Here is an 11337-nt window from a genome sequence, read left to right as displayed (position 1 = left end):
GGGGGGAAAGGGTCAGGGGTGGTGGACCTGCAGGTGATGTCTGATCACCTGCCTGAATGGACCGTGTGGGAAGCAAATGCCCACGAGGTGAGCACATGTCCCCCAAAGCTCCCTGGTCGCACTTGGCACTGGGATTTCCACTCCCACAGCAGGAGTGAACTCAGGAGCTTTGCCCTAAAGCTGGTGGATTTTCTGCCTACGTTAACCATCAGATACTAAGTTTCATAAAACTGCTTGAGAGATCTTATCAGGGCATCCCCTGAAGGGGAGCCCACGCACAGGTTCAGACACCATAGTTTCAGCAATACTATGTAGCTCCCCAGGAAGCTGAGCCAGAATGAAACGTGTTTGCTCATTCCCAACTTAATCTCTGAGGTGTATCTGAGAAAGAACACATCTGATGAGCAGCAAAGAGCCTGTGAGGTTTCTCTCTCAGTGCTGAGTCGTCCTTGTCTCAGCAGGGACACTCTGCCACCTCCATTCATAGTTGATTCTAAACATATTAAACCACACTTCCCTTCCATCAGCCAGGGCAGGTGGGGGAGGGTACATGGCTGCCTGCTAAGGACTCCCTAGCTTTCCCCCACCAAATAGGTTCTCTTGGAAGGACTAGTTTTTGTTGAAGCTACTTGCTTGGTCACGCAATGGAAAGCACACTGAAGGCAGTACTTCCTCCTCATTTATTGGGAGGATTAATACTGTTATCCCAACTCTTTCAGGCTCCATCTGACATCCTTCACAAATTAAATCATTCACAAGCAGCCAATAGTTTTTGTTGTCTTCGTGCCTGAGCCACATGCAAACATCCAGGAGCAGATTTTGAAAGGCCTCTTAGATCTTCTGGGCCTCTGAGCTCGGCTTAGTAAACCTAAAATCAGGGCCACCAAAACTCAACAGCTCTTTCAGTGAACTTCGTTATCAACTTGCTTTCCCAGAATTGAGAGCAGTTGTGGGACTAAGCTGAACATGATACTCACACACGACAAGAGCTTCCAAAAGCAAGCTCTGATTCTGACTGCTCCTGTTTTGGGATCTTCAGCTACAACATGCTCCCTCTGGATATCCACACAGCTGATCCTAACATACGTCTCCTATTTCCATCCTTTGCACTGCTTCCAACTACTAGCTACACCTGTTGCTCCCATTACAACTTCCCCAAAGGATTGCTTGATTTAAGTAGCAGTGGTGGGGTTTGTACTGTATCCCTTACCACACATCAGCTTTCCTTCCATAGCCCTCTCCACTGATAACCTCTGGGCTCATCCAGTACGGTGTTCCCGTGACAGATTTAATCCCAGTCCCAGACATGCAGATGGTCTGGATGCGTTTGCTGGCCCCAAAATCTCCAAGTTTCACATTTCCAGCAGAATCTCTCAGGATATTGGCACCTGGGGCGAAAAGCAAAGACAAAACCCCAAAAGATGAAAGCAACAACCTGAACTGAAGTGGCTACAGTGAGGAGAGCAGGAAGGGCACGGGCACAGAGCCGGGCATGAGGGGGCCCAAAGGGCCGTGGTGGGGCTGGACTCAGCATTATGTAAAATCCTTTTCTCCTAAAGCAGCTGCTCTCCAAGAGGGTTGACTCCCACCAGCATCCCCTCACTCAGCACGTTTCCCAGAAGTGAGCAGTGGATGGGAGCAGACAGATCATCCTCCCCACCCCAGACAGCAGAATAGAGCCCCAGACCTTTCCAAATGCCAGAGCCTCTCAGTTCCTGGGTATGTTACACCAGGTTTTCACATGTGCAAGAGCAGTTAACAATAATTCCTCTTGAGAGAAGACAGCACAAGATTTTGGCTTCAGCTGCACGTTCAAGATTTTCATGGTTCAAGCTGGTGAAGGGCAGGGGCAAAAATACTTTAAATGTGAGATCCCAGCACTGTGCTGTGCACAAGAATTTATACTGGGGCTGGGGGAGGCTGGGTTGAACAAATCCAAGCAAGCAAGGAGCCTCTCTGTATTATCCACTCACCTTTAATGTCCCTGTGGACAATCATATTGCTGTGTAGGTAGAAGACTCCCTGCAGGATCTGCCTGGTGTACTTCCGTGTGACGTTCTCGGTCAGAGCACCGTAAGCTTTTAGCTGGTCCTTTATTGAGCCCTGTTGCAAAGAAACAACATGAACCCGCCGTAATGACCAGCAGAACTATCGTGTCACAGGAACTTTTTAAGCTTTCCTGACCGTTTTATCAACCAGCTCAAAAAAAACCCCAAACCATTCTGTGTAGAAACAGCAAGATAGAAGTCCACTTAGTGCTGAACGGAGGAAAGATTTGTGCTCATATCCCAGATCTCAGCGGAGAAAAAGGTAGTTTCTGGTGCATGTCGGTGCTTCCTCCTGGCAGCACTACAGACCTTTTTCCCCCTCTAGTGGCTGGATGGGTGTCACCGCCTCATGGAGATGGACCAAACTGATGAGGAATTACAACTCAAAGCGAGAAGATCAACTCGACTAATTAAATTCATAGAATCTTTATGGTTGGAAAAGACCTTTGAGATCATCGAGTCCAACCATTAACCCAGCACTGCCATTCAACACCAAGCCATGTGTTTTCTGAACACTTCCCTGGGCAGCCTGTTCCAATGCTTCATCACCCTTCCAGTGAAGGAATTTTTCTAATATTCAATCTAAATCTCCCCTTTCCCTATTGTTTCCCCTTGTCCTATCATTTGTTACGTAAGAGAAAAGAATGACCCCACCTGCCCACAACCTCCTTTCAGGTAGCTGTAGAGAGCCAGTTCTTGGGGCCAAGAGAACTCAGTCTTCCATGAAGCCTCCTCCCAAAACTTCACACAGCAAGGAGCACCCACGGCCATGAGGGGCAACCACCCACTCACAGGACTGCTCCAACAAGAAGACCCAGGGTAGGGAATTTGCTACTAATTTAATCTCTCAAACTGGTTTGATTTTATTGATCAAAGAGGAAAGGACGCAGAGGTGCAGATATTATCACCTGCAAGAGGCTGACACCCTTGGCTTTAGCTGCATTTTCTGTCCACTTGAAAGTTGGATGTGTCTCACTGCACCAGAGCCGGGTTTTAGCAGGATGAACCAGAGGCAGATTTGGGGTTCACACTCAGCTCTACTCTACCTCCAGTACTCAGGTTAGCTGGGAAGCAGGAGGGGAAACTCATGCTGCTTCTGCCTGTCCTGCAGCTCTGGGGTTGATCCAAGATTGCCAGTCCTTCTGTTCTGGGAACAGTGGCTGCTCTGCTCCAAGTCAGTCTGTCAAACTTTTATCAGCTTTTCCACATCCACCCAACTCTGCTGTTGCTCTGCCCCGCTACTGTTTTGGCTTCTTTTGAGGCTGGTGGTGATCCTGTGGACAGGCCTCTCCTTTCCCTTTCACAGCACTGCTGGAGCCACCCGAAATGCTCTAAATGACCCCCTCACACAGCCTGTATGCAGGGTATGTTCACTCACCCACAACCAAACAAGCTTTCTTATCCTGTCCTCCCTCCCCCTGAGGGGGGACATCAAACAAGAAGGGGACACAGGTTCTTTGAGGCCTGTGGTCATTCTGTTTTCCAAGCACAAATTAAATAAAATAGCTAATGGGCAGGACAGAAACTACAAAGTCAGCTATTAACTGGGTTCATAAGAACAACAAGCTAATGATGCACCCAAGCTTGGCCCCATGAAGATTTTGCCAAGCTATCTGTCTTAAATTGGAAGTTTGGCCAGACCCAGCATTGCAGAGCTGCTGCCCTGCAAGGTCTGGGAACTCACTCACTTCCACTGGCCTTGGAAACCAGAGCCCTGGGCTGCTTTTGTCAAATGAACTGTTGTTTCAGCAGCAAAGTCAATCTGTATTTGGTCAGAGCTCGGGTTTATCATTAAAAAAAACAAACACTGAACTTCCAGCCCTGCTGGACGCTGCCCCAGCATCAAATGCTGGTTTCCTGGCTGCTAACAAACATCGGCACGCTGTGGAATAAGCAGCAAGGGGACTGCTGGAATTCCTGGGATTTACTCCTCTGGGTCCACGCCTCATGGTGAGACCTTAAAATGAGATGTCTGCCCACAGGGAGAGAGGGAGGACATGGCTTGGAAGGGATTCAGATGCATGGAAGTCCACCTGACCACTCACATGCAAGATGTGTTAGGAGAGCTTCTAGCACATTTACTAAAGACCAAAATTATTTGCAGCCAGATGACTTAATTGTCCCTTCTGACCTTACAAATATCTGTATAAACAAGGGTTTATTCTCCCACACTCTGGGGAACAAATCCAGCTGGACAGGAGGGACTTGGGAGAACAGATCCTCCAGCAATGTAAATAGCATTATGCTGATTTACACCAACCGATGACTTTGTCTAATGGCTGATGTAATTCACAAGCTCCCAAACAGAAAGAGATGTTCAACTCATCCATGCACATTTTCCAGCCCTGCTTAGACTCCCTCAAAGCTTTCTGACCTCCTTTTTCCCAGGGGCTATTTCATTCTATATCAGCAAAGTCACAAATTGAAGCCGCTCGTGCACAAGACGATAACGCTCCCCACGAAAAGCTCTGTCCTCAACAGAAGGCTCCAAGTGAGTAACACTGCTTTTAATACACACGTGCTGAAAAGCCACAAATAATTGGTGACAGCTGTGGGAGGACAGTTGTACTATTAGCTTTTCCTGCAGGGATTTGCAATAAATACTTAAGGGTGGGCTCAGGCCACAGTGTTTGGAGCCAGATCCTGGATCATGTCCCACATTCACCAAGTGCAGATTCCAGACTGTGAACACACCCTGCTCCAGGATTCAAACCTAAAACCTGCCTGTAAGGCTTTTCATTTCACCCAGTGCACGTTGAGGGGCTTCACTATGACATCTGACTCACATCCTAAGCTTTCCCAAGTCCTTAGGGATGCAGCCAGTGCTCTGGTTTAGCTCATCAGCTATGGAGCAGCTCAGCTGGATAGTTTGGCTCCAGATCCAAATTTCACCAAACTCCAGGACAGTTTCAATCTGCTTTCTGCCATTCAGGACAGGAGCCACACTTACCCCTGGCATGTATTCAACAAAGATAGACAGTTTCTTCTCCTCAGGGTCCCTCAGGCACCCGTAGTACTGCACTATCCTGTCGTGACGGAGAGTCTTCAGCAGCTGGATCTCACATTCTAAAGCATTCACCTCCTGTAACAAAACAGACTTCCTTGTGAAAGGGAATGATAACTTTGGGAATATTATCCAAATACTGCTCGATGCTGAGCACACTTTTTGCAGCCCCTGTGAAGCTTCCTGCGAAGAAACTGGCCACAGGAGGCTCAGAAATGAGGAGCACTGCCTTAAGAGAAAGGTAAGGAGAGAGACACATGGGATACACAAGGGCTTGGCTTTGAGACAGGTTTACTTATTATTACTTGTGTTCACAGAGCTTTTCTGAAAAGGTGTCAATGAAGTCCCCAGCAAAGCTAATGCAGTGCCCAGAGAGGAAAGAAGGTGAAGGGGAGCAAGAAGGACAAAACTAAGGAAGAGCAGTTACACCTGCAAGAGATGATACCTGAGACAGAGCAGGCCAATGTGACCAAGGGACTAAGAGGCAGAGAAGTCACCAGAGCACCCTGACTGGTGCCACAAGCCATTCAGGACCACTCTAGGAGAGGGAAAACAACACCCTGCCTCCACACACTGCCTTCCATCAGGGACACAGACACCTCCACCCTGAGCCTCCAGCCCACAACTCCCCAAGGTGCTGCAGAACAGAGTCCTGCCCTCATACTCACTTTACTTGTCTCTTGGCTGTCAGGATCAAAAGGCACCTGCTTCACCGACAGCTCCCGCCCAGTGTCAGCATCGTAGCAGAGATAAACCTCCCCAAAAGCTCCTCTTCCCAGCAGCTTCCCCAGCCTCCAGTTCACAGGTGCCTGCAGGGCTGTACAAGAGAGGAGAGGGTTCAAAGAGTGCATCAGGGAGGCTTCAGTGTCCTCCTGACCCGACAGTGTGCAGGGCAGTCAGTGAGCCACCCTCTCCCAGGGGCACCAGGACAAACCAGTTTTAGCACTGGTGCTACTGGCATGGGGGGATGTCTCCCAGTCTGCACTAGCATTAAGCAGTATCAAGTCCTAAAAAAGTCCTATTTCATTAAGAGTCCTTCCTCCAAAACCTGTTTTCTTAGCCAATGTTGGACTTGCCCCTCTGCTCTGGGACTGGTTAGCGAGATACAGCATGGCTGAGCAGCAACTCAGGCAGGGACCAGTAAGGACTTTTTTTATCTCACTGCTCATTCCTAGGTTGTTATTTATCACTGAACGGGCCCCAAATGCACCAAGTTCTACAGTATGGGCAGTTTTGCAATGGCAGAGGAGCCTGGGTGCTGGGGTGACAGCAATGTAATCCAAGGAGTGGAGCCTCTGGACACATTTGCTCCCACAACCCAAGTCTCCCTGAAGCTTCTGCTACATGAGCACACTGACAGTCCAACACACAAGCAATTTTCTGCAGCCCAGCAAGTGTTGAACACCAGCTGACACCATCAAGGCCAAGGTAAGATACAGTGTGTTGTATTAAATCATTCTCATTGAGACACAAGCTCATGCAATGTGTCCTGGGCTGGGGGCGCATTCACCCACGGTTGACTCAGCTGCTCATGGTAACTCAGCAGGTCTTGGTAACTCAATTTTGTGTTGAGGCTCAGCTCTGCTGAGACCTCAGGCACTCGGGGCTTTGTTTCACTCACAGTTCCTTGCTTTTGTAGGGGAGGTGCTGAAGACCTGCAGACCCTTCTCACAATTGTTCCAACATTTGGGCCTGTACTCGTCGTACTGCAGCGTGCTGAGCTTGCTGTCCCCATTAAAACTCTTGGTTCTGCTGGAGGGGACGAGCTGGAACAGGTTCTCCTGCGGGAAGTAACTCCTGGGGAAAGTCCTCCGACCTGCAGGAGAAGAGGGGGAAAGTTACAGCAAGAACACACACACCAGGTTGGACCTACCTGTCACCACCTTCTCATGTCACTGCCCAGATCCTCGCCTCTTCAAATTAAACAACTGTAATTAAACTGAAGCAAAGCCCTGCAAACATTTTAAATTCAATTTAAGAGTTGATAACAGCAGGAATTACATCTAATGCAGATGCTTCCAGAGGGGTTTGCAAGAGTTTAATTACATTAGGGGGTTTGTTGGCTGTTAATCACAATTAAACATTGAACAGGCAGGGATTTACATTGCAAATTATCCCTGCCATCCCCTAAGTCCATAATGCAAATGACCACACAGCAGTGCCAGACCTGCTTTCACAGGGGTGTCAGTGAGAGATGAAGTTAATTCTGGAAGGCTCAATATGCTCTCTGCATGTACTCACTACTTTTTTCCCAAGGGAATTTGATTCTAATTCAGTTTGGCCTCCCACCACTTGCAGTCTCACACAGTGAAGAAAAGAGCAGGAAAAAGGTGATGGAGTGGTCCCCAAAGCTCCGAACTCAACAGCTGAAAACAGAGAACAGAACAGAAACTGCTACCCTGAAATTGCTCAGGGATTTCCTACAGCTCTGTGAGAAACCTGCTGTAAAGGTCACAAAACAGCATCCTCGAAAACAAGCAATTTAGGGAAACTGAAAGGTTGATTTTGCCAGGGATGAGAAATGCCAATCATCCACAGGGCTAAGTTAAAACTGCAGGTGTGAGCAGCAGAGGAGCTGAGCACTGACTTTCCTACAGGCCGTAGATGCTCAGCACTTCCCAAGAGCAGAGCCCCAGGGTCGCACGGAGGATGCTCCTCAGAACACACAAGTGAATCCCAAATTCCTTGGAGGTTCTCCCTTTATTAGAAACCTCTCCTTCCCAGGTCTTTCCAGTCCTAAGCACTGTCACAAGCCATCAAGACCCTGGACTGACCATCCACCCTTTTCTTACCGTCACTGTAGTCCTTGCGGCTTTGGGAGAGGTGGTACTGCCTCGGGAACGTCCCGCCCTTCCCAAACCTCTCGCAGAACGGGATGTCGAAATCTGACAGGAGGGAAGAAGACACACATGTTTCCGAGATCAGCTCCGTATCAAATGCCCAGAGTGTTTCTTATGGGAAACACTGAATTACGGGGAAGAACGAGGTGACAAGCTGCTCATTTACACAACCCTACGTTCCCCAAGGCTCCCTCTGAAATCGCTCCACAGTCACACACTCCTCAGTGGAAAATCAGGGTTAGACACACTGCTCTTGGTGCCCCTAAAGCAGAGGTTTAACTGCTGACTTTATGGACCACACTGTTCAAGTGAAAGGCAGAGGATTGACATGAACCATGCCTAGTTTCCAAGGCAGAGCACTAAACGTCTTATTTGCACATGGAAAACACAAAAATCAGTGTGGATACAGAACTACCAGGCAGGGTCAGGCCTAGATCCATATATCCAAAACCTTTGCTCTGAAGTCAGTTATTTCCAGGGAAATGCAGAAATCCAGCACTTGTGCCAATACCAGACAATCTCTCCCCTCTTTCTTCTCAGATGCGACTCCTCACCTCTGAAAGCCAGGGACCAATTTATACCTCCAGAGCTCCAAACTTTTATATTTACTTTGATTAAATGCTAGAAAGATAGAATATACAGAAGGGATTAAAGACCATCAGAGTTCAAAAATGGGATGATGAGAGAGATGGATGGACATAAGAGATAAGGACATATTTTTTTAATAAAAGCCATTGCTGGTAGCACCAAATAACTTGAGATTAAAACATCCCTCCCCATCTTTCACCTGCTGTTTTTCCTCCCTCCAGTTCTAATGACACAGCCCGTTCTGATTGTTTGTTTGTCTTAGCCTGGGGCCAGCAGCCGCTCCTTGGAGGCTGTTCCTGGCCTCTGCTGCTCTTCAGCATGATTGCCAAAAGGAGCACATAATGGCTGAAATATGGTCAGCAGGAGAAGCAACAAGGACAGGGCAAGAGGTTCTCGGGGAGCCACGTGTAAGCGATGGTGCCCAGTGGTGTCTCAAAGCAAAATGCCACGGGGGGAGCATTAAAAACCTTCTGCAACGTGGCCTGACTGCAGCTTCATCTCTGCAGTTCAATCTAGAAATCCTGCCTCAGGCCAGGAATGAGTTCTCCTGCCACAGGCTGGCTGCCATTTGCTCATTTTTAATAGTGCAAGTCATTACAATATTGCAGAGTTTCCATGATTTAACCAGCTGGATGTTTATAAGTGATTAAGCAGTAACTTATGATCCCTGCAAGTTACCAGTAGGTTTCTCTAACAGCATTTGCACTATTGCAGATTATTGTTAATGCAAGCAGAAGAGGTTAACTCCCTAAAGAGAGTTGAGTTTTGCTCTGTAGGAAGTGGAGATCCTGAAGGGACAGCTCCCAGGTACTATCAGAGACAAAAGGTGATCCCACAAGGCTGTTTGCAGCTTGCCAGCACCTCACAGTTTTCTCCAAACAGAAGAGCACAGCCCTCTCAGCAACATCTTCCAACACAGATCTCTCAAAAGCTTTACTTGCTTATATTCATCTACTTCCTGGCCTTTGCTGCCCAGTTTGGACTGTTGTTGCTGTAAATTGATACCCAAATCAGGCCCAAAGGTTCTTCAGTGCTACCAGTACTGCTGCAGAGTCAAGAAGGGTTAATGAAGACAAGAGCAGCCCTGCCTGTGTTTGGTGCTCTGGGTCTTTTAATTTTAGAGAACGTGCAGGTTTGATCATTGCAGGGTCAATTCTGAAGTGTAACCTAAGCAGTGAGGTTGGTTTGCTTGATTGCTTTTAATTACTTTCCATGCAGTGCCATCTCTCTAATAGCCTTTATCCAGCCTCTTCACTACATACTTTTTATACTTTTAAGCAAATATAAACCACCAAGAGTGCTTACCCATGCAATCAAGGCTGTCTTTGGGATGGCTCTTCCTTCCAGGAACAGGGGTTTGCGTAAAAGGAGGGCTACAAAGAGATGAAAAAAAAAAAGCAGGATACATTTATTATATCAGAAAGGCTATGGAATTAATAGACTTTAGAAAGGACAGGCTAAACCACAAGCTGCACTGATCACTGAGCTCCCATCCTCATCCTGCACAAAAATGAAAATTGGTTTTCTCTGCTGGATCACAGTGTGTTCCTGTGGCAAACAAAAGAGATGCTGCAAAAACCACAGTCACCAGGCTGAAAAGAAGCAGCCAAAGATCAGAACACCTGTGCACAAGGCTGCACAAGAGGGCTGCAGATTTCTCTGCCCTCAGCATCAAGTATTCAACTGTGCAACTCTGCTTTCTACGAGCATTGTTCAGTTGCTGCAGATGTACACACTAAAGTCCTTCAGTCATGCCCAATTCATGCAGGTTTCCCCTTTTCTGCACCATCATCCCCCACCCTCCTCTCACAGGAGGGTCTGTACCACCACTGGGAACATGTACACTCCCAGGAGACCAGGAGGGAGAGGGTGGGATTGGTGCCTCAAGGCTCAAGGTCTTTGAAGTACACTGAGAGATGATAAAGCACTGCAAGGGGACCTCAGCAATCCCAGTTTCACCCCAGGCTCTGTAAGGGCCAACAGGGTGATCTGGACACATTGCTTTGCCACTTTCCTTTTCAACAATATGGGCACAGAGCAGAAATCAGCTTTGTGAAGTGCTCTGAAACCTGCTCATGTCAAAGCTGATCACTGTTATGGCAGCGAGGAATTTGTTGTGCTGTTCCTGAGCCTCAGCCTGGCCACCGTGGCTGGTAACTCACTCTGCTCCCTGGAGCTGATGCCATCCCAAGCAATTGGCTGCAAGGGCTCAGCTATATCTTTGCAGGAATAGTCTTACTCCTCTTTCTGCCTTGGAATAACACAGCCCTTCTTGGGCCTTTTCCAGCTCCTAGACCCCATGACTGGACACACCTGCCTGCTTTGCATGTGAAATCAAGCCGTACCACCCTCTCACAAAGATGCCCAAAACTCTTCTCTCAGTTCCCAATGCAAGTGTTACAACCAGCCCACACTCCTTCTGCTGCTCTTCCCGGCAAAGTCTGTGCAAAAGCAAAGCTGGGGCAGAGAGGCCGGGAGCACAAGGAATCCAGCTTCGATACAGCCGTAACAATGAGCAAATACATCACAGGAAATTATTAAAAGCCACAAAAAGGAAATGGACCACGATGCTGAGACAGATCCAAAGCGCACAGAGCAGCAAACCCGAAGCACGCTACACAATCAACCCGACGCAGACCTGCTGGAACACAGCCCTGGTGCTGTATGGCAAAAGCAACAGCGGAAAAAAATAGAAAATCTTTGATGCAGACGGAAAAAAATAATATACCGCTTCCCAAAAGGACACTGTGTCTTATGCACAGCAGCAAACATACAGTTTCTGTGCACGTGTGAGTCGGGACCGAGCAGCCGCATCAGCCATTGAGTCCCAGCCTGGGTTAGTACAACGTGTCCCAGT

The 11337-nt window shown here is 48.1% G+C and overlaps 1 protein-coding gene across 4 annotated transcripts in view; it reads right to left on the bottom strand.

Moving 5' to 3' along the window:
• The window catches only part of LOC135404395 (mitogen-activated protein kinase kinase kinase 3-like), an 85374-nt gene that overhangs the window by 2924 nt on the left and 71113 nt on the right, over positions 1 to 11337 (bottom strand). For all 4 annotated transcript variants that reach the window (XM_064639123.1, XM_064639142.1, XM_064639135.1 and 1 more), the window contains exons 10-16: positions 9786 to 9853; positions 7845 to 7937; positions 6674 to 6868; positions 5721 to 5869; positions 4999 to 5130; positions 1974 to 2103; positions 1211 to 1388 (exon numbers count right to left, since the gene is read on the bottom strand). In XM_064639123.1, the coding sequence (XP_064495193.1) occupies positions 1211 to 1388; positions 1974 to 2103; positions 4999 to 5130; positions 5721 to 5869; positions 6674 to 6868; positions 7845 to 7937; positions 9786 to 9853 (945 nt within the window). The remainder of the gene's footprint in view (positions 1 to 1210; positions 1389 to 1973; positions 2104 to 4998; positions 5131 to 5720; positions 5870 to 6673; positions 6869 to 7844; positions 7938 to 9785; positions 9854 to 11337) is intronic.

This window comes from Pseudopipra pipra, chromosome 1 (genome assembly GCF_036250125.1).
Source record: "Pseudopipra pipra isolate bDixPip1 chromosome 1, bDixPip1.hap1, whole genome shotgun sequence".
NCBI lineage: Eukaryota > Metazoa > Chordata > Aves > Passeriformes > Pipridae > Pseudopipra > Pseudopipra pipra.
Note: the sequence above shows the minus strand (reverse complement) of the source record. Positions and strands in the feature narration are given on the sequence as shown.